Below are 22,987 nucleotides of genomic sequence, written 5' to 3'. Positions count from 1 at the left end.
AGCCAAACTGATACACACATTTTTTGGGGGACATAATTCAAACTATGACAACTGCTAACTGAAAGGTCAGCAGTTCAAAACCACAGGCGGCTCCATGGGAGAAAGATGTGACAGTCTTAGTCGGTAGAGATTTACAGCCTTGGAAACCCTGTTGGGCTGCTATGAGTCGGAATCAACTCAACCATAGTGGGTTTGGTTTTTTGGTTTTGGAAGGACATTTAAGAGGACATTGGTGGTTCAGTGGTAGAATCCCTACCTTTCATGCAGGAAATCCAAGTCCGATTTCCAGCCAATGCATCTGGTGTGCAGCCACCACCCATCTGTCAGTGGATGCTTGCGTGTTGCTATGATGCTGAACAGGTTTCAGCGGAGCTTCCAGACTAAGAGGGAGTAGGAAAAAAGGCCCGGCAATCTACTTCCAAAAAGTCAGCCAGTGAAAACCTGCAAATCACAACGATCTGACCCTTTGTGCATGGGGTCGCTGTGAGTCAGGGACGACTTGACAGCAGCTAACAACAGCATGATGACGTGAAGGGGGCAGGGGTGGTTCCGTGGCTGAATTCTCACCTTCCAGGCAGGAGACCCAGGTTTGATTCCTGGCCACAGCACCTCATGTGCAGCCACCACCCGTCGGTCACTGGAGATTTGCGTGTTGCTGTGATGCTGAACAGGTTTCAGCAGAGCTTCCAGACAAAGACAGATGAGGAAGAAAGGCCTGGTGACCTCCTTCCAAAAATCAGCCAAGGAAAACCCTATGGATCACAACTGTCCAGTTCACAACCAATCATGAGGCTGACACAGGCACAAGTAGCATTTCGTTCTGTTGTGCAGGGTGTCACCATGAATTGGGGCCTGACTTGACAGCAGCTAACAGCAACAAAACCCGTTGCTGTCGAGTCGATTCCGGCACATAGGAACCCTATAGAACAGAGTAGAACTGCGCCATAGGGTTTCCAAGGAGTACCTGGTGGATTCGAACTGCTGACCTTTTGGTTAGCAACCATAGCTCTTCACCACTATGCCATTAGGGTTTCCTAACAAGAGCAAGAGCACGCAAATTAAAAAACATAAATAAAAAAAAAAAAATCTGCAGGCCTGATTCGGCCCCTGCCTAGAGATTTGAGGGTCAAAGAATCTGTATGTGTAAATAATGCCCGAGGTGATTCTGATAAGCATCCAGTTTCCATCCTGTGCAGGAACAATGTCAGCAACACACCTGACCAAATGCCGTTTGGACTCTTTATGAAACAGTGAGCTCATTACTTCACACAGCAGAGATTTATGTTCAAATGGCTCTATTTTCTCTCATTTTCTTGTCTTTTGGTGGGGTGTGTGTGTGTGTGTGTGTGTGTGTGTGTATGTGTGTGTCTTGGGGGAGGGGAGAAACATCAGATATACACGAGTTGGCTTAATCATATTCCCCAATTCACAGTACGCCATCAGTCCACACAAGATTTCTCTTTTGTTTTTATTTATTTTTGTTCTTTTCCACACTCTCTCCCGACTGCAGTAGGCACCTCCTCTAATGTATTTACATCCTTACAATCTACCTCTTACATGTCTGATTAAATATAAAAGGATCCCTCAGAAACATGGCGTATTTGTTGCGTGTGTGGGTGGTGCGTTTAATTTTTATAAATGGCACTGTGGGATGGCTGTATTTATTAGATATTCTTCCCTGTATCTCAGGGCAGCGTCTGCCTCTCTGGAACCTCCCCCGTTTGGTCCTAGTTTTGCCCCTGTGAAGCTAGACAGAAAAATTCTAATCCCTCTTCCAACATTCGAAGACAGTCAACATGGCCCGGTCTTCTGCAGCCTGCCCTCTCTTTTCCACTTTTCCTCATAGATGTGGGATTTTCCTTCTCCCAGATGCATCCTAGTTAGATGGCATTCCCCTTGAAGGACCTACCCACTGTAGACCCAGCAATACTGTTGGGGGACCTCATCAGAGTCAACCACATCCCCCTTCTGGATGCTACACCTCTCTACCCCTAGCAATGACCTATTGAGTTGTTGGAAGGGCCAGGGGAGGAACCTGAGAGATTATGTGACTGGGCCTTAAGATTTAGTTGGAAATGTGAGCCTCATTGCTTTAGGTTAGATACCCCTGCCCCTTACCCCTCTCTTCCTGGCTATCAGGATGGGGAAACTGTAAACACTGGTGATGGGGACGTGCCCCAGGGGAGCATCTCTGCCTTCACTCTGCATTGGGCTCCTTGATCTCAACACTGGAAACTCCATGCCTAGACAGCCAGTGGATTCTCCCCTTCTCTGACTTGGATGGATAGCCCCTCAATGTTTGGAACGGGTTACAAGCCATGTACCTTTCTTCTAGGCTGAGTGGATGCAGCCCAGGCATCTGAAGACACTTATATGTCCAGATCAAGTAACCTGCCCTCCTCATCCTCTGCTCTTCCATCTTTATGACCACATTATGGAAACCAATATTATACGTTTCTTTTTTTTTTCTTTTAATTGAGGTGAGATTCATATAATGTAAAACTGATGATTTTAAAGTGAACGATTCAGTGGCATTGAGTCCATTCCCAGTGTTGTGCAACCACCCCCTCTATCTAGTTCTGAAACATTTCATTATCCCAAAAGGAAACCCTGTACCCGTTAAGCAGTTGTTCCCCACTCCCCGTCACCTCCTGCCTCTGGTCACCACCAGTCTGTGTTCTGTCTCTATGGATTTACTTATTATGGATATTTCATACAGATGGAATCGTACAATATGTGACCTTTTGTGTCTGGCTTCTTCCACTTAACATAATGTTTTCAAGGTTCATCCATGGTGTAGCCTGTATCAGTACTTCATTTTTCTTTCATTTTTCCATTTTGGCAGGATGGTATTCCATTGTAGATATATACCAAGATATGTTTATCCATTAATCTTTTGATGGACATTTGGGCTATTTCTACCTTTTGGCCATTTCGAATTAATGCTTTTGTACATACATGGGCACGTACTTGTTTGATTACCTGTTTTCAATGCTTTGGGGTATAGTGGAATTGCGGGTCATGTGATAATTCTCTGTTTATTTTTTAATATTTATTTTATTTTTGGTGAAAATATACACAGCAGATCATATGCCCATTCAACAATTTCTACATGTATAGTTCAGTGACATTGGTGCCATTCCTCACGTCACCGTTCTAGCTATCTCTCCACCTATTGTTTCACCACTGTTGACTTAGACTCACTGTCCCATAAACTATGTTTAACTTTTTGAGGAACTACCAAACTATACGTTTCTTTTTAAAATAGCAACTTCACCCTGAAACTTTCCTGTATATAGAGAGACAGGAAAATTGGGTAGAAAAGCTTTGGGCTGGGAATTAAGAAACCCAGGTTCTTTTCCTAGCTTTGCCACTAACCAGCTGGGTGACCCTGAGCAAGTCACTTCCCCTCCCTGGGCTCTTGTTTCCTCATCTGAAAAGTGGGGGGACTGGATAAAACAAACAGATCTTTAATTCTCTTCCTGCTTTAGGATTCTATTGGAAAAATTGAGTTCCAGAGAGTAGAAGGGGAGAGAATTGCCAAACAACTAAATGTGATTATTCCTATGTTCTTTTTCTACTGTGTTTTTAAATTATGAGTTTAAAACACCCCAAATAATTGGGATTTTTTTCTGCCAGTGTGTTTCTGCTTAATGAATAGCTTCTGTCTTCTTATTTCCATCAAGATTCCCAAAATAAGATTGCCATCTCTTTCCTGTCATTTCCTACCACTTGGCAGCTCCTGAACAAAACATGGCGGCCATGGAGCCAAGACTGGAGCCATCCCAACTGCTCTCCCTGAAGGAATGCTGAGCCTTTCTGTGGTGCTAGTTCCCTCAGCACTAAGGCTTCAGTTGGATAATCTGAGTCCAGTCTCTGGAGATATATACTAATCCAAGGAAAGGAGTTGGCAGGCTCTTTCTGGGACAGCGTAAGGACACTCTTAGAGAGTTAAGAGGAACAACCAGAGACCTGTGATGCTGTCTAGCCAGAGGGTCCCTTCTTGGGAGACTTTCTACTCTCTCCACCGTCTTCCAGTTGGTTCCTTCCCTGGCCAGAATGCAGTGCCTGTGTAGGGAGAGAGTTTTTCTCCACTAATCGGTTGCCTTCGTAGTACACTGCCTAGCACTATCTATCTGCTCTCCTGCACCGCCTGGTGGTTTCTTGGGGAAACACAAGGTTTAAAAAACACTTGTGACCCATGTGACTTCTTATTTCATTCATTCCTTTGTTCACTCATTCATTCATTCTTTCGTCCATCCATCGGATGATTTTGAGTACCTCTGTGCTTTAGGCGCTGTGTCAGATTCTAGGAGTAGAGCAATGAGCAAGACAGGGCACCTTCCCTCATAGAGCCTTTATTTTTTATAGAGGATACAGACAAGTAGCTTTTGGAATGAATACCACGTGAAAAGTGCATAATGGGGGAGCCCTGGTGGCACAGTGGTTAAGAGCCCAGCTGCTAATCAAAAGGTGTCGGCAGTTTGAATCCACCACCTGCTCCTTGGAAACCCTATAGGGCAGTTCTACTCTGACCTATAGGGTCACTATGAGTTAGAATCGAAATGAACTGACGTGATGGCAAAGGATTTTTTTTTTTTTTTAATTGTATTTCAGGTGAAGGTTTACAGAACAAACAGTTTCTCATTAAACAGTCAGTACACATCTTGTTTTATGACATTGGTTAACAACCCCACGACATGTCAATCCCCTCCCTTCTCGACCTTTTTTTTTTGGTGAAAATATACATAGCCAAAGGTACACCATCCATTTCAAAAATTTCTGCATGCACATTTCAGTGACATCGATTACGTTCTTCCAGTTGTGCTGCTGTTCCCACTTTAGATGAAAGTTTACAGAACAAAATAGTTTCTCATTAAACGTACACATGTTGCCCTAGGACAATGGTTAACAACCCCACTACATGTCAACACTGTCCTTACTCAACCTTGGGTTCCCTATCACCAGCTTTCCTGTCCCCTCCTGCCTTCTAGTCCTTGTCCCTGGACTGCTGTGCCTCATTAGTCCCGTTTTGTTATATGGGGCTGTCCAATCCCCGGCTGAACCTCGGAAGTGACTTCGCCACTGAGCTAGAAGGGGTCTGGGGGACATACTCTCGGGGTTTCTCCAGTCTCTTTCAGGCCAGTAAATCTGGTCTTTTTTTTGTGTGGTAGAATTTTGTTCTACATCCTTCTCTAGCTCTGTCCAGAACCCTCTGTTGTGATCCCAGTCAGAGCAGTCAGTGGTGGTAGCCGGGCACCATCTAGCTGTACTGGACTCAGTCTGGTGGAGGCCTTGGTAGCTGTGGTCCATTAGTCCTTTGGACTGATCTTTTCCTTGTGTCTTGTTCTCTTCATTCTCCCTTGCTCCTGAAGGGGTGAGACCAGTAGAGTATCTTAGATGGCTGCTTAGAGGCTTTTAAGACCCCAGACGCTACTCACCAAGGTAGAATGTAGAACATTGTCTTTATAAACTGTGTTATGCCAATTGAGCTAGATGTGCCCCGAGACCATGGTCCCCACAGCCCTCCACCCGGCAATTCAGTCCCTCAGGCAGTTTGGATGTGTCTAGGGAGCTTCCATGACCTTTCCTTGTACAAGCTGTGCTGGTTTCCCCTGTATTGTGTACTGTCTCACCCTTCACCAAAGATACCACTTATCTATTGCCTATTTAGTATTTCCCCCCAATCCCTCCCATCCCTCGTAACTAACAAAGATTGTTACTTTTTGTGTGAAAGCTTTTTCATGGGTTTTTACAATAGAGGTCTCATACAATATTTGTCCTTTTATGATTGACTTATTTCACTCAGCATAATGTCCTCCAGTTTCATCCATGTTATGAGATGCTTCACAGATTCATCATTGTTCTTTCTTGTTGCATAGTACTCCGTTATGTGTATGTACCATAGTTTGTTTATCCATTCATCTGTTGATGGGCATCTAGGTTGTTTCCATCTTTTTGCTATTGTGAACAATGCTGCCATGAACATGGGTGTGCATATGTCTATTCGAGTGACAACTCTTCTTTCTCTAGGATATATTCCTAGGAGTGGTATTTCTATTTCTAGCCTTCTAAGGAAGCGCCATATCATTTTCCAAAATGGTTGTATCATTTTGCATTCCCACCAGCAGTGCATAAGAGTTCCGATCTCCCCACAGCCCCTCCAACATTTGTCATTTCCAGTGTTTTTGATTAGTGCCAGTAATGACGGCAACGGATTTTTTTTTTTAAAGGCTGTACAGGAGCACATAGGAGGGACCTCTAATTCATACTTGGAGAATCCAGGAGCGAGTGAGAGAGGGCAGACTCAGAGTTCTAGACAGAGGTGGGTCTGTGCAAAGGTCAGTCCACAAGACAGAGCATGATGGACAGAGAAGATGGTATTGGCTGGAGCACAGAAGCAGGAGGAGGGTGGTGAGAGGAGAGATTGCAGAGGAGCCACGTTGTGCAGGCCTCTGAGCCATGTCAAGGACTTTGGCTTTAACTTACAGCCAGCAGTGAGCTATTTAGAGTTTGATTAGGGATGTGGTATAATCACATTTGCACTTTAGCATTAATTACTCTGGTCGTGATTGGAGAATGAATCAGAGGGGGCAAGAATTGAGTTGGGGAGACTACTTAGGAAGCTGTTGTAGGAACAATGGCATGAAATGATGGTGGTCAAAACCACGAGGTGGCAGTGGGAATGAAGGCAAGTGGATACCATCTAGAAATGTATATGGGGTTGGGTACTGGTGTTGGGCCCAGCTTCCAGGAAATAAAATGCTGACATCTGAGTCAGAATCCTTCAGCTTGCCCCACATCCTGGCACAGGAGAGGTACCTCATCTTACTGGAGTGACCGGTGACCTTCTTTTGCTGCAGATCTTCAGAAGGACCCCTTGCCCTCCCAAGAGCAAGCCCTGGAGAACTCAGTCAGTGCCTCCCCCCCGCCTCAGGGTCCCTGGGATCAGTGGGAGATGGTGGGGGTGTTAAGTTGAGAGTAGGCTTCACATTGCTGCTGGAATGGAACAATGGAATAGGTAGCTATCGGCCCAGAAAAGCTGGAGGAATCTGGGACAACCACCTCTTACTTCCTCTTTGACTTGGTCCCATGGCAGAACAACAGTCTTAAAGTTCGGTATTTGAGTCTCAGCTATAGGTCGTTCTTAATGTTTTCTCTCAGAAGGAGGGAAGAAAGGTTTGTCTCTTAAGGATCCATTCCAGGCTCCTTGGACAGCCATTTTTAACCCTTAACCCTATGTCGTAGTCATCTAGTGCTGCTGTAACAGAAATACCCTAAGTGGATGGCTTTAACAAAGAGAAATTTATTCTCTCACAGTCTAGTAGGCTACAAGTCCAAATTCAGGGTGCCAGCTCCAGCGGAAGGCTTTCTCTTTCTGTCACCTCTGGAGGAAGGTCCTTGTCATCAATCTTCCCCTGGTCAAGGAGCTTCTCAGGCGCAGGGATCCTGGGTCCAAAGGACGCGCACTCTGCTCCCGGCACTGCTTTCTTGGTGGTATGAGGTCCCCAACTCTCTGCTTGCTTCCCTTTCCTTTTATCTCTTGTAAGATAAAAGATAGTGCAGGCCACACCCCAGGGAAACTCCCTTTACATTGGATCAGGGATGTGATCTGAGCAAGGGTGTTACATCCCACCCTAATCCTTTTTAACCACAGGCAGAGATTATGATTTATAACACGTAGGAAAATCACAAAATGGAGGACAACCCCACAATACTGGGAATCATGGCCTAACCAAGTTGACACATATTTTGGGGGGGACACAATTCAATCCATGACACCCTGTAAGCCCTGGAGTAGTCTCTCATGCTTGATGATGTAGACACTGAGCTGTCATAAATGTTGACCCAACCTGGACCGCCATCTCAGCACTGCCATTATCTCTAAAGGGACAGTACCAGGGACCACACCTTAAGCCCCACAAAATATTTGCAGAAATCATTCCTCAGAAAGGAAACAAAAATGTCTTTTGGATAACCAAGTTACCACCTATCTAACCCATAATCCGCAGAGCTGCCACCTTCTCCCTGTTCCCCTCCCCCTGATATCATAAGACATCAGCGTGATCTTGTCTCTAGGCCCCTAACCCGGACACAGTCAGCCCAGGCACACTCAGAACAAACGGCTCAGGGAGGCTATGAAATTGGTGTGTTTCTTACCAGCTCAGTGCATGACATCTGGATGCTGAGCCAGTGAGCCAGGGTTTGTTTTCATGGCTGTCTCAGTTTGCTAGTGCTGCTGTAACACAAATACCACCATGGGTGCTTTAAAAAACAGGTATCTATTTTCTCACAGTTCTAGAGGTCAACAGTCCAAATCAGGGTATTGACCTTGCTGATTTTTCCTTGTTGGTAGCCCCAGGCTTTCCTTGATTCTTGGCTGTCCTCACATGGCATCTGGCTTCCCCACCATGTACTTGTCGCTGTGTCTTATCTGTTTTTTTTATAACTCAGATTGATTGGGTTTAGGGCACACCTGATACTGATACGGACCTATTACCGTAACATTAGATTGCACTGTGGAAAGCGATTATATTACATTACATTACATGCACAGCTATAGGGGTTAGGGTTCCAACACATACTTCAGTCCCCAATAATGACTGTTTTGTGCAGAACTACTCTTCCTTCTAGAACAGTGGTTCTCAACTGGGGGTGGTTGTGCCCTCCAGAGGACAAAAGGCAATGAAGAAGAGTAAGTTGACAATGTCTGGAGACGTTTTTTATTGTCTCAACTGCGGGAGAGGTGGCTTTGCTGGCATCTAGTGGGTAGAGGCCAGGCGTGTTGCCAGCCATCCTACAATGCCCAGGACAGCCCTCATATAAAGAATAGTTCAGTCCCAAATGCCAGTAGTTCCTCTCTTGAGAAACCCTGTTCTAGAGCATCTGTCAAGGGGATCCTTGAGTCCTCCCAGGCCCTGTAAGATTCCTAGAGCAAAACACAAGTTCGGGAAAAACTTACTTGTTGTGCTTCTTTCCACAGCTGAGCTCAGTCCAGAAGGCCCAGTTAGAGCGGCTGGAGGTGGCCAGACCCCGAGAGCTGGGGAGCAGGGAGCCAGGCCTGATGCTGAGGATGGCCAGGCAGCAGCTGCCGCCGTGGGTCCATGCAGCGTTCCTCCTCTGGCTTCTCAGCCTCGGCGGAGCCATCGAGATTCCTATGGATCGTGAGTCCTGCTCTGTCTTTTCTCTTTTTCTACCAAATCTTGGGCAGGGAAGTTGGAGAGTAGAGAAATCAGGGGAGAGTTAAGACCATCTGAAGAAGGCTGGGGAGAGGACTAGCAGTGGATTCTGGGATTCAGAGCTGCATTTCTCTCCAGAGAACTGACTCGGGCTCATGTCTGGAACTAAGGCTGTAAGTCACAGTGCTCTCTCTCTCTCTCAGGGCTATGGCTGAGCCGATGTGTGGGCCAGCTGATGGGGCATCTGAGCAGGACCAGGGGGTGGCAGAGTCTGGAATTCTGAATGTCACTCTGGAGTTCTTCCCACCACTCACCTCCCACAGCCCTCTCTTGTCTTGACTGTCCCATAAGCACAGAGTTTCTGGGGATCAAGTGTGGTAGAATGTTCTTCTCTAATATCTGACAGGTCCAGAGCTGGATACTTCAGGCCTTGTTGACTGAAGTGATCAGGAGGATGGATGGTCTGGGAAGGGAATCATCTTTACAGAAGGCTGACTAAGTGAGACACTAAAATAGAGCTCCATTATAAGGCCCCTGTTGGAGAATCAGACACTAATTTCTTCTGTTGGTCAACTTTGCCATGGGGAAAGTAAAATCCATGTCATTCTGTTTCCCATGGTGGGGGCATTATTTGACCATCAGAATGAAAAGGTAAGGGGCTTAAAATGCGGAACTAACAGCCACATCTCCACCAGCTATGTCTGTTGCTGCATTCCTAATGGCCCATTGGTTGGCAGCCACGCTCCTTGGCTCTGCCTCTAGGGGAGGCCTCCTGGCCACAGTTCTGACCCTTCTGCCAGGATGTCTTAGCATCCCAGTGCCATGATGTGGGCACACCACCTCTGACCCTGTCCCCTGCTTCAAGGAGCAGAGGGAATCCGTGTGATGCCAATATTAACTTGGACTCTCTCCAGCTGACAAATGTGTGGGGAGGGGATGGGAAAGTAATACAACCTTCAAGAAGATCCCACTGAGCTGTTCAAAATCAGGCCTTTGGTCCTGGAGTTGGCGTAGTTTAGAGAAGAGTTGCCAGGCATCTCAGCCTCCCCCCACCCCACTTCACCAGTAACAGCTGCCCCAGAGGAGTGGGCCCTTCAGAGGAGAGAAGGCCAGTGATAACTGTACGCTGGACCCAGAAGCTAGATGGGCAGGCAAGGCCCCTGCTGCCCTCCTGAGAACCCCAAGTGTGTGCGTGTGTGTGTGTGTGTGTGTGTGTGTGTGTGTGTGTGTATGCATGTGCACGCGTGTGTATGTGCATGCACACAGACAGAAAGGAGGAGAGGAGAGTTGTGGAAAAAACTGTTCCCATGGAGACCGTCTGCACTGCTGGCTCAAGGAGAGTTTCTCATTAACAGTCCCAGGCAGACAATCTAATAAGGAGCATGAGAAGGCCCTGTCCCTGGAGAGGAGAGGGGGTGCAGAGGAAATTGGGTTATCAGGAAAGTGGTGAAGGCTCAGTTCGCTATGGCAGCTTCTCCTCACTCACCTGCCATTTTGATCCCAGGGGCCAGGGAATACAGGGGTTCCGGCAAAGTGAACCCATAAATAGATGAATTCAAGCCATCAATCTCTCCACAGTACCACCTTTGAGGCAGAGGGCTGGGGGTGCCCTCCCCACCACCATTTCCTCCGTCTCAGTGTCCGGGAGAAGGGTCTGGGAGGGTCCCTCTTCCCATGTCGTGTTCACAGAAACTCAAGCCATTGCTTGCTCAGGGTCACACAGATAATAGATGATAAGTCAGGAAAAGAACCCAGGTCTCTTGACCACCCCTCCAATCTGATACCTGATTTGCCCCACCCTGCCTCTGGCATCTCTGCCTCCTTTTAGTCTTTGTTCTTTTTGGAATTCACTGGAATAATAACAGTAATAGTAATAGCAGCTACCACGTGCCAGGTAGAGAGCTAAGTACTTTACATATATAGCTCATGCGATTCTCGTAGCTAGTCCCCAAGGTAGGTATTATCCTTAGCTTGCAGGTTAGAAAACTGAGGTGCAAGGAGACAAAGCTGAGTTCTCCAGCTCAGCAGCTGGTAAGTGGCAGAGCCAGGATGTGACCATAGCGCCTCTCTGAATGAAGAGGTGAGTGCATCTGGGTCACCATTCCAGGTGCTGACCAGGTGACCCAGGCTGTGTCAATGCAGGAGATGCCTGCTGCCAGGGGCATGCCCCATACATATTGTACCTCTCTGGTTGCTGCAAGCCCGGTGGCCATTATGGCATCTCCAAAGTGAGTCTACAAAAGCTGAGCTAAGACTACAGGAAGGCGAGCCCTTCAGGGAGGGCCCGGTCGCCTGGGAAGAGGGTCTCTTCCACCAGTTTCCTCCCTCTTGCTGAGCCAGCACGACAGATGCCATCCCATATTACCCATCCTCAGTCTCACCCTGGGCTGAGGCCCAGTGGAGTGGGCTGGGAACAAACGGGTGGCATTCTTAGCTCTCCCAGTCTGTCGGCTGGGAGGGGCTGAGGGGGCTGGGGCCAGAGGCTGTCCTGCCAGGTGTGGCCTTTGGCTCGTTTGTCCCTTTGGGGAGCATTCACTGTGCCTGGAGGGCGGACATGTCTTTGGCCCTGGTTCGCCGTGGATGCAGAGTTTGGGCTCCCCAGGCCCCTGGAACAGAGCCCTGGGCTGCTACACAATCCAGCATTGAATCTTCCAGTCTCCAGCTTCCCTTGCTTTGCCAATGGAGTCACACGCACCCCCTCCCGCCCGCCACTTCCCTCCCTCACCAACGCCAAGGAGAACAGCATGATCTTTGAAAAAAGCACAGGGTCGCCTCATCAACCAGCGTGAGTTTGCCAAAAAGGGAGTCGGCTCCCCAGATCAAGGGGACCCAGCATTTTTCTCCTAGGAACCCACAGAGGAGGGCAGTGGGTGGGAGAGACACTTTCTCCCCATCTTCATCCTAAACAGGGCTGCAGGATGGCCTTGACGACACACACACACAATCACTCACACTCTGTCCTCCGAGGATGGGAGCCAGAGGTCATCATGATCAGAGCCAGGGGAAGAAAGGAGGCGCATGAACAGAGAAGCCCTGCAGACTGGGCGGCATCAGACCTCACCCCCTGCCGAGCCCTGTTGGAGAGTTTTTCCTCTCCCTTGGAAGCCGCCAGAGCGATTCATTCTCCACTTGACATCGTTATAAAGCAAGTTCCATGGAAGGAGAGAAGGGCAGGTGGTGTGACATGGGGGTCACAGGGCTGGAGGGGAGCTTGGTCCTCCTTGTCCCGAGACAGGCTGTCCCCACTGACTTCTCCCTGTGGCAGCTTGTCTTCTGGGTTTATTCTGTCCTTGTAATAAATTCCTTGGTAACACTGTGGTACCTGCACATGCCATGACCCCTTTAGGCAAGTAGGTTCTCAAAAGGCCCCTGGGTGACTGTTCAGTGTGGGGCTGTGATCAGCACCAGCCAGCTGTTGCTGCCCTGAGGGTCTCCACTCCCCAAGGCCTCCCCTCTTACTCACCTTTGTCCAAAGCGTCAGGGAGAAAGCAGAGTGCTAAGGCACCACTTGGCTAACACACCTCTCTGGCCAAGGATGGGTTTGTAAAATAAAGCTGTGGACTAGGAATTGGGAGAGCTGGTTGTCACTCCAGTTCTGCAGCAAACTTCCTCTGGGTTCCTAACTAAGTGATTCCCCTCCCCTGGACTTCAGTTCCCCCTGGGCAGTGTCTTCAGGCTCTTTCAGTGGAACCAACCAGAGAGGCTTGAAGCCCATGTGGGCAGAGTAAATTTTTTGTCAAGCTTCCCAACCAGATGAGGCCAAAGCCCTCAACTACATGTCAGGATCCAACAGATGCCAACTGTTGCTTGGAATGAAGACACCAGGGGCCTGGGCTGGTTGTCAGATGGCCTGGGTTCAGGTGTCAGCCTGCTTCTCCTGAGAATGGCCTTCCTCCCCAGCTCCCCATCCCATGCCCATCCCCACTGGCTTTCAGCCTTCCCAGAGTTACCCTTTCTGGGCAGGACAGTTATAGACAGGTGAAGATGCTGTAGTAGGGACCCCCACGGAGCATGTGTTCAGAAACCTTCGAGTTTTTGCTTTTCATGTCTTATTGTTACCTGCCCAGGGAGCCTTGGGCAAATGGTAGAGACAATTTCTCTTCATTGCCCCAGCAGGCCATGCAACCCTGGCCCACCTGGAAGCATTATTTTGACCCCCTCCATGCATCTCCCTCACAAGAGTTTAATTCACTGATAGTGTGACTAGTAGGACACTCATTCCCTGCCACGCCTCATCTCCTTTCTCTGAGGTCTCTCTTCCCCTCCTCTGTGACTCTTCCTGCACCTTTCGGCTTCTGTCTAAACTCTGGCTCACCAGGCTGCCCTGGAGCCCCTAAACTCCTCTTGACATTTCACAGTAGTCAGGTCTGAAGGCTTCAAAGTCGCCATGGCTCCGCCCTGATGCCAGCAGCCTTCTGCTTCCCCCAGGAATAACTCACTCTGAAAAAGTCAGCCAACCAACATCAGCACAATATCTGCCATCCATGCCAGCATGAAATAAGAATGTCATGCTACTTTCTGATATAATCAGAAGGAAAAGACATTTTAAAAAGTCACAGCAACACATGCTGTCTCCCTGCAGACAGATATTATAACCAAGACCTTCTCCCCACAAAGAACATACACCACGTAACCAAGTGCCATCGAGTGATTCTGAATCATGGCAATACCATGTGTGTCTGAGAACTGTGCTCCATAGGGTTTTCAATGGCTGACTTTTTGGAAGGAGATCTCCAGACCTTTCTTCCGAGGTACTTCTGGGTGAACTTGAACCTCCAACCTTTAGGTTAGCAGCCAAGTGTGTTAACCATATCACCAGCGAGGAATTCCAACATACCATTAGAACCTTGCTATTCAACACGTGGGCCACAGGCCAGCAGCATCAGCATGGTTGCTTGTCAGAAATGCAGAATCTCAAACCCCACCCCCAGACCTACTGCATCAGAAGCTGCAGTTTAACCAGACCCCCAGGTGAGTCATATGCATGTCAAAGTTTGAGAGGCACTGGCCTAAACCATGCAGACACCTGCACAGGTGCACATGCACATTCCAGGTAAGGGCCGGGGAAGATTTGTGCCACCTGCCTCTTTAGGCCCTTTGTAAAAAGCATAGAAAGGAGCCATAGGCTCTGCTTCATCTCCAGGGTCTCTTGTTCAAGAGCAGGGTTTCTGTAGGGTGATGTGCTTCACCCATGAACAGAGCAACAATGATTCATCTGTCCCTAGAGTTTTCCAAGGATGGGAAAGGAGAAGACGGCAGAGAAAGAATCTGCTTTCCTGTGTGAAAGGAAGAAGCTGTAGTGGGAGAGAAATGAGGCCTTTGGACCCTGCTGGGCCCTTGGGGCTCTCAAACCTTGGAGGCTTGCCCTGTAGCACTGGTTCAGATCCGCCCCTTCCCGGCACCTTGGTCCTGCCCTCAGCCTCACGCTCCCACCACTGGCCATGAGCCCATTTTCCTCAGTGGTATCCATAGATCACAGGCAGCGTCTCCAGAGCCTAGCCTCTTTGAAGCAGCAGTGTCACCTTTGACATGTGGACCTCCTGGTGACATCTTCATTTGGTCAGTAGCTGGCCTTTCTGCTCAACTGCATGGTTTCAGTCTCCCAAGGGAGGCATCAGCTTTGTTGTGAAGTCCTTGCTGGGTCTGTTGCATCTCCCAACTCTGCTCTTCCACTGAGCTGTGCAGTGGGGAGGAGAAAGCCCACACACAGAGCCCTCCCCAAGCTCACCTCACCCCTCTCCCTGCATGCTGGGGTGTGAGGACACCTGGGTGATAAGTCACCTGCGATAACCGATGTTCTTCTTCTCTCCTTTACAATGCTAACCCATCGGAACTAACAGCAAGCATTCAGAATGAGCGTAAGTCCCCCACTCACCTCTCTGCGCTTGTGCCTCTGGGGAGTGGGAGGTCAGGAAGAAGGAGGGATGCGGAGAAGGTAGGTGAGGAGATACCTGGGGACTGGTGGCCTCTCCACCCTGCTAGCTGTAGCTTCTTCTGGGGCTTCTTGACTCCAGAGCCCTGCACTCTGCCCCTTTACCACATGGGCAGGAAACAGGCTTACACAGACCTTCCCGTTGGTGGGGAAGGTGGAGGAGCAGGTGGTAAGAAGAGGGTCTTTGGATAGAGGCTGAGGTGTGCCATATTTGCCTCTGCTCTCCCATCCTCTGGTGGCTGAGGGACCATGGTGTGGAACATTTGAGGACCTAGAGTGAGAGGATCTGGCTCTTTGACATGCAGGCAAGTCCCTACAAACTTCCCTAGGTATTAAAGCCTCTGTCAGCTCTCCTCATTCCAGCGTGGCAGTCTCTTGAGCCTCCAGGGCTCAGAACCATCACGACCCCTAAGTTCTGGGATTCTAGCTGTTTTTTGTTCCTGTATTCATTGAGCAAATGTTTATCAAGAACTATTGTGCACTAGGCATCGCAATACAAGAATGGGTGAAACAAAAGCCTGGCCTTAAATATCTCATGGCTGTACTATGGAATCTCCTTAAAGGGGCTCTTCCATGCTTAACCTTTGACACCCCACCCCTTTCCTGCGGCCCCATTTAAGGAGCTGAGTGTCTAGGATGGGGCCCTGAGCCCTGTCCACTCCCTGCTTACCTCCTTGTACATGTGGTTCCTGAAGCTCTTGATGTCAGCCATTCCCCAAGCGAGGAACCTCGGCGGGTCCCTGCAGCCCTGACACCTCCCGTGTGCACTATTGCAGTGTCCCAGCCCCCGACCATCACCAAGCAGTCAGTGAAGGACCATATCGTGGACCCCCGGGATAACATCTTGATTGAGTGTGAAGCAAAAGGGAACCCTGCCCCCAGGTAAGTGTGCTGGTGGGGAGATGCCAGCTGGGTGGAGGGAAGGGGGCCTTACAGGACGATGTTGAAACCACCCCCTTGCCTCTGGGCCTGATGACACTTAAGGCAAACCTGGCAGCTGAGAAATCAGATTTATCCATTCAAAAAAATATCCATTGAGTATCCACTCAGTGGAAGGAACAGTTTACACAGACAAGAAATTGATCCGATTGCAGGGCAGAGGAGGCTACAGAATGTTTAAGTGGCTTATCTAGGTTCGCTGGGAAAAGGCAGGACTGGATTTTCAGTATTTTCGGTTTTCTGACTTTCGGCATAGCATTCTTTCCACTGCTGTACGTTTCATTCATCCACCTCAATGTTTAGCTTACAGGAAGTTCCTCTTCCTAGCTACCTTGAGTCTTTCATTCTTAGCTTGCCTCTGCTTGTTTCACACTCACCAGAATCAGTGAAATTTCAGCAGGTGTGAGCTAAGCCTGCTGGGCGCCAGATGTGGCAGATGTTGTCACACTGTCACGTTCGGCTGCCTAACTGCTATGGGGGAAATGCCGCTGTCTCCTGAGGTGTGAATGAACCAGAGGCAAAGATTTTACCCTTCCCAGGGTCACACAGCTGGAACAGGCAGAGCCAGGATTTAAAGCCAGGCCTTCTGAGCCCCAAATCTAAACATAAGCATTAGAGACGGGGCAGGTATTAAGTTCTCCATCTCCTCTGCTCAAAGTAGCACCACAGGCTGGACCTTTGAGGAGCCTCATTGCAGAGTCACACCCCAACCCTACAGGCCCCTGCTAGGGTCTGTCCGTCAGCAGGAAAAACGAGATGGCGTGGAACTTTCTTCTGGCCACTGGGTTTGCATGAGCCAGTCTGGCCCAGAGCTGTGAGCCCAGGAAGAAGTGGGGACCCCCTCACCCAAGATGGGAGAAGCAGGTCACCCCGAATGGTCGGTCAGGCCATCAATGACCTTGCTTCTGGGACGTGGTGTTTTCCCCGTGGCTCCTTTGCAGGGACAGTGACTTGAACACTGAGCCACTGCTGCTCCTGTTTCTCTGGCTGCTTTCAGCTTGTGGGGGGAGCAGCTGAGAGCATGAGGCCCTGGTTGTAGCAGACACAGCCCGTCCACCCACCCAGGAAAAGGACAAGGACGTTCAGTGCTCTCTGCCCCAGGGCTCAGCTGTATCAAGGCCACCGCTGCTTTAAAGGCTCCCCCTCCTGGTTTGCTCTGTGTGGCCACTGCTTTATAATCTGCCCTCGCTGTGCAGGAGCACAGATCATCCAAACCATTTCAGCCTGGCTTCAGAGCAGATTATAAAATTAGGGAGGTCGGAGGAACAGAACTAGCTCCCTAATAGGTTTGGCTTGGATGAAATACCAGCTTGAGTTTGCATTCCTAGTAGCGGATTGGGAATGTCCTAGGTTAGAAGGAGCAGCTGATTCTAGATTTTTTTTTTCATATAAAATAACTTTTATTTACATAATTTATGTCTGTATAACAAGAAAATTTACAAATGACAGATACTGCTTTATTGTCAAGACTTCTTCAAGCAAGATATTATACATGGTCACTCCTATTTGACATAACATGGTGGCAAACACTGAATATTAATATTTTATCTGTGCCTCAATCATTTACCAACAATCAGGCTTTTAAACCATCATGTTGATCACTTGATAAGATGTTAAATATTCAGGAGGAAAAGTCAGGAAAAGAGAAAGACCTTTATTTATATCTCCTTCAAGATTTATTAAATACAAATTCTCTGCAACATCTTTATATGAATCAGACTTAACACAAGTGTGAACAGTCTTTCCACCTTGTAAGGTAAATACATTAAGTTTCTCTTTTTGCAAGATTAGCTTTAAGGATATAACAGCAGGATAATTTAGCTGGCTGGCTTAATTCCCTAACACAATGCCCAAAGATAAAGTCATTCTTTATACAGTAGGAAATTCTATTTTCCACAGAAATTACTGAAGATGAACAAGTAACAGATATTAACAAAGTTAAAAAATAAATAAATATTATGCAGGGAATAAAACAATAGTTTAATTGTGGCGATCTAATATTCAAACTAACACTAAGAGAAAGAAACTTTTTCAGAATGAGATTTTCTTTTTTAATTACAGAAGCAGAGTATTAAAATAGCAGTATGACTTACTACTACGTGAGTCTAGATTTTAACAAATCAATATCACTGCTTACTCTTCCGAAGAACATAATTGGCAGTGGCTACTTGAGTGTGTACCGTTTAGAGCCACAATTTTCAGCCTTGCCTGGGTAGAAATACAAATGCCAGGGACCTGCCTCTGGAGATTCCCCTGGGTGGGACCTGGGAATCTGTGTTTTATCAAGCTCCCTGGATGGTCCTGATGCTCCGCGAGGGCTGGGACCCATTGGTGTGGCGGTGTGGCCACTGGCTTGAGAGTGGAAAGTTTGTCACAAGGCACTGAGTCCGGGCCTAGGGAGCTGAGATTCTCATCAGGAGCCTGGACCCACTCGGTTCCTCTTACTGCCCCCACCCCGCGTTGTCCACAGCTTCCACTGGACACGCAACAGCAGGTTCTTTAACATCGCCAAGGACCCCCGGGTGTCGATGAGGAGGCGGTCTGGGACCCTGGTGATTGACTTCCGCAGCGGTGGGCGACCAGAGGAATATGAGGGGGAGTACCAATGCTTTGCCCGCAACAAATTTGGCACGGCCCTGTCTAATAGGATCCGCCTGCAGGTGTCCAGTGAGTAGCGTGGGGGCAGGGCCAAAATGCCCTGCTCCTGGGTAGATGTGGGGTCGTGGAGTCGAGGATCTTTCCAGACGGGCTGCCCCTACCCTTGGCCTGTAGGTGCCTTGGTGCCCTGCCTTTCCTGCTTGTCCCTCCGTCTCTGAGCAGGGGTGCGACTCCCCCAGTTCAGAAAGATTCCCTGGAAAGAAAGTTTCCAAACCAGAGTTTCCAAAGAAAGAGTTTCCAAGAAAGTTTCCAAACCAAACTTCACCAGGCATAGGAGGAGGGGAAAGAGAGGACCCTTGGAAGATGTGCATCCTTTTAAACATAAGACCTCCCTCTCCCACCTCTCAAGGGCCACCTCTCGCTCAGGCCTATGGAACCCGTCCTTCTCTCTCGCTCTCCCTCATTCTCTTTTTCCCCTCCTTGTGTGCCTGCCTTTAACCCTACCACTTGCCCCTGGTCCCAGCCATCACCCTCATTTTATTCTCCTCCGATCATTTCTCCCCAGAATCTCCCCTGTGGCCCAAGGAAAACCTAGACCCTGTTGTGGTTCAAGAAGGCGCCCCCTTGACGCTGCAGTGCAACCCTCCACCTGGACTTCCATCCCCCGTCATCTTCTGGATGAGCAGCTGTAAGTCTTGGGGGCCTGGCTGATGTGTTTTATTTATATTTTATTCCTAGGGAGAGGAGTGGGGTGTGTTACACGGGGAAGGGCTGCCCAAGGCAAGAAAACTTTATCTTGTGAGATGCAGATGCAAGGTGGTCTCCTGCACAAGGACACAGGCTCTGCAGAGAGGCTGCCCAGGCTGCTTTCCTAGCCCAGCTGCAATTAGCTGTGTGATCTTGAGTAAGTTGCTTAACATCTCTGAGCCTGAGTTTCCTCTTCTGAAAAAAAAAGAGGCTAATAATTATACTATCTAAGAAGACTGAGTCCCTGGGTGGTGCACGTAGTTAACATGCTTGGCTGCTAACCGGAAGGTTGAAAGTTCGAGGCCATCCAGAGGCACCTCGGAAGAAAGGCCCTGGCGATCTTCTTCTGAAAAACCAAACCTTGAAAACCCCATGGAGTGCAGTTCTTCTCTGACATTCTTGGGGTCACCATGAGTCGGAATCGACTTTATGGCAACTGGTTTGGTTTTTTTGGTTTAAGAGGATTATTGTAAGGAGAAATGAGTTAATACGTCTGAAGTATTTAGAACAGGCCAGTAGTATTTGTGCTCAGCAGTATTTGTGATGATGAAGATGAGGAAAAGGAATGAGGAGGAAGAGAAGAACCGTGTCTTTCAATCCTTGGTCAGCCTGGATTTCCTCACATTGGCTCTCCTTGTAGGACAGAAGGTGAATGGGAGGATGAAACCTTTGATAAGGAGTGACTGCGGATAAGCCGTTTGGAGCAAGGGCGCAGATCACCATCATTCTAGGAGCTTGTCCTGACTCAGTGTGGGACTAAGAGGCTCGTTTAACCCTCTGCACCTCAGTTCCTTCCCATGTTTTCAACTTTTAAAAAATGAAGCATTATGAAAACAAATGAAGGATTACTGTCTATCTGTGTATCTTCCTGACTGTCCTTCCCCCCCACCATTCCTCCCTTCCTCATCTGTCTATCCACCTATCTACCTGTGCATATCTGCCTGTTGTCCATCATTCTGCCGATCCCCGAATTCTTACCAGTCTGCTTCAAAAAAAGGCTACCTTGCCAACGAGGCAGCACTGTGAGTGGTTTTCCAGGGTGAGGATGGCTTTGTGCGCAGTCATTGTCACCGTTGCCCCTCGTCATGGTGGCGCAGGTATGTGAGGAAGGCTGTCCGCTCACAGGCTGGAGGGTGACTCTCCTCTTTCCCATTGCCACATCACACTGATCACCAAGTTGTGTCCATGCTTCCTCCTAAGCAGATCTCATCACCCTAGGCCTCTTTCCATCCTTCCTGGCATCCCCCCAAGCCCAGGCCACCATCCACTTTTCCCTGGGTGACAATTATCCATAACTTGCCTTCCTGGTCTTTCTAAAAGCGTGAGTTCAGTCATTTCATTCATGTGCCTAAAACCCTTTGCTGGCTCCCCCACCACCCTGGAAAAGTCCAGGCTCCCTACCCTGCAGACAGTCCCCTCAGTGGCCTGGTCCTCTCTGCCTCTCCAAGCTTTTTCCCTTTTCCCCGTACCCCTGAATAGGCTCTGCACTCTCACCCTTTAGCGCACGCTGCTCCTGCTACTTAGAAGCCTCTTAGCGCCTTGGTCTTTCTGCCCGGTAAAAGCCATGCAGCCTTCAAGTCTCAGCCCAAGACCCCCTAGAATGGACCAGGTGCTCCTTTCCAGTAGTTATTCCCCTTCTTACCCAACGCGTTCCACTCACCACACTGCATTGCAGTTACGGATTTATCTGCCATCTCCTCTACAAGGCTGTAGGCGCTTTAAAGGAAGGAATTGTCTTCGTTGTTCATCTCTCTTTCCCTAGTACCTAGCACAGGGCCCAGCATATAGTAAGCCCATGAAAATCTTTGATAAACAATTTGCAGAACTGACCAGTCCATCGTTGGACTCACTGGCGTCATTAACCCTGTACTTTAAGCAATGGTGACTTAAAAAACCACACACAGAAGTGGAGGATAGAAACGGGATAGCTACGAGTCGTCAGCCCCGTAAGTCTGTTTTTACAAACCTGACAGCCTGGAAACCTGGTCTTCTGAGTTTTTATCAGATGCAGTGCTTGAAAAAATACAGATAATGTAGTCAGCATTCTGAGCTACTTCTATGATGTCATTAATTCTAAGATGTATGTTTTTTCACATTTTAACATCTCTGAAATTAGAAAGCATCTTAAAATTGGTGTGCATCATTGATGAGTATGCATCTTATAATTGGCAGTATATTTTTTTCTTTCTTGAGATTACAAAAAAAAAACCCAAAGGTGCATTTTATAATTGATAGTGTCTTAGATTTTGATGAAATGCAGCAAGACCAAGTTCAGTTGCATTTAATTCAGCCAACTACTGAGTGCTTACTACACGTGAAGTCCTAAGCTGGCTGCTGGCCCATGCAGATGACAGGGTCACGGTCCCTGCCCTCAGAGAGCTCACTCTGCTAGCATGAGAATTTGAACTCTTGATTTGGGGAGCATCCAAGAGATTGCAGTCCCTCCCTCTGTCCTCGGGGTCGGTCAGATCTTCTGTGGTGTGAACAGGAGATAGAAAAGTGTGGTGACAGAGCCTGGGCTTGGTGGGCAGGCTTGAATCTACATCCTGCTCTCCCCTCACTGCCTTTGCACCCCAGGACACGTTAAATCCTCTGCCTCTTGAGCTGTAAAGTGAGAATAAGCCTTGTATGGTGCAAACAGTAACAAGTTTAGATGACAGCTGCAAGGCTGGCAGTTCAAGTTCACCCAGAGGCACCTTGGAAGAAAGGCCGGTGATCTACTTTGGAAAAATCAGACACTGAAAACCCTGTGGAGAAATTTAGGGGCAGTGAGTTTGTGTTGATGATGGTGGAACAATTCAGAAAAGGATTTGAGAAAGGCGGCACAACTCGAGGACTGTAACCAACGTCTCTGAACCGTACGTATAGAAATTGTTGAACTGATGTGTGTTTTGCTGGGCGTATCTTCAGTAAAAAAATTTTTTAAAAAAAGAAAAGAAAATCCTATGGTGTTAGGAGCTGGTTGAATGGACATGAGGAATCAGGGGTGGAAAGGAGGAGTGGGCTGTCACAGTATGGGGAGAGCAATTAGGGTCACATAACAATGTATGTATAAATTTTTGTATGGGAGACTAACTGGAAATGTAAACTTCATTTAAACTACAACAATAAACAAAAAAGAAAACCCTATGGAGCACAGTTCTACTCTGACACGCATGAGGTCGCCGTGAGTCGGAATCAACTCAACGCCAACTAGTATATATCAGAGTTGAGAGGACTGGACAAAATAATGTCAAGCTCCTGGCCCCCACCCGACCCTCTGTAAGGGCGCAATCACCTGAGCTGTCGTGATGATGATTGTTACTCCTAACCTCGCGCGGTACCTCTGCTTCCTTACAGCCATGGAGCCCATCGCCCAGGACAAGCGTGTCTCCCAGGGTCATCATGGAGACCTGTACTTCTCTAATGTGGTGCTGCAAGACATGCAGACGGACTACAGCTGCAACGCCCGCTTCCACTTCACCCACACCATCCAGCAGAAAAACCCCTTCACCCTCAAGGTCCTCACCAGTAAGTACAGGCCTCTGTCCGGGGCTGAGGGCCAGGGGCTGGGGAGGCAGCCTACGGAGCCCAAACAGCCCCGGGTCCCTGG

General features: G+C 48.4%; 1 protein-coding gene across 7 annotated transcripts in view; it reads left to right on the top strand.

Moving 5' to 3' along the window:
- NFASC (neurofascin) overlaps window positions 1-22,987 on the top strand; it is a 224,241-nt gene that overhangs the window by 141,829 nt on the left and 59,425 nt on the right. For 2 of the 7 annotated variants that reach the window (XM_004375239.2, XM_004375243.1), the window contains 6 exons: window positions 8,984-9,164; window positions 15,020-15,037; window positions 15,888-15,993; window positions 18,521-18,717; window positions 19,214-19,336; window positions 22,735-22,905. In XM_004375239.2, the coding sequence (XP_004375296.1) occupies window positions 9,065-9,164; window positions 15,020-15,037; window positions 15,888-15,993; window positions 18,521-18,717; window positions 19,214-19,336; window positions 22,735-22,905 (715 nt within the window). In that variant the 5' untranslated portion in view covers window positions 8,984-9,064. Of the gene's footprint in view, window positions 1-8,983; window positions 9,165-15,019; window positions 15,038-15,887; window positions 15,994-18,520; window positions 18,718-19,213; window positions 19,337-22,734; window positions 22,906-22,987 lie in introns of those variants that run through there. The other 5 variants (XM_004375241.1, XM_004375240.1, XM_004375238.1 and 2 more) reach the window with 4 other exon arrangements.

This window comes from Trichechus manatus, unplaced genomic scaffold, assembly GCF_000243295.1.
Source record: "Trichechus manatus latirostris isolate Lorelei unplaced genomic scaffold, TriManLat1.0 scaffold00035, whole genome shotgun sequence".
NCBI classification, from domain to species: Eukaryota; Metazoa; Chordata; class Mammalia; order Sirenia; family Trichechidae; genus Trichechus; species Trichechus manatus.
This window is presented reverse-complemented; position numbering and strand designations above follow the sequence as displayed.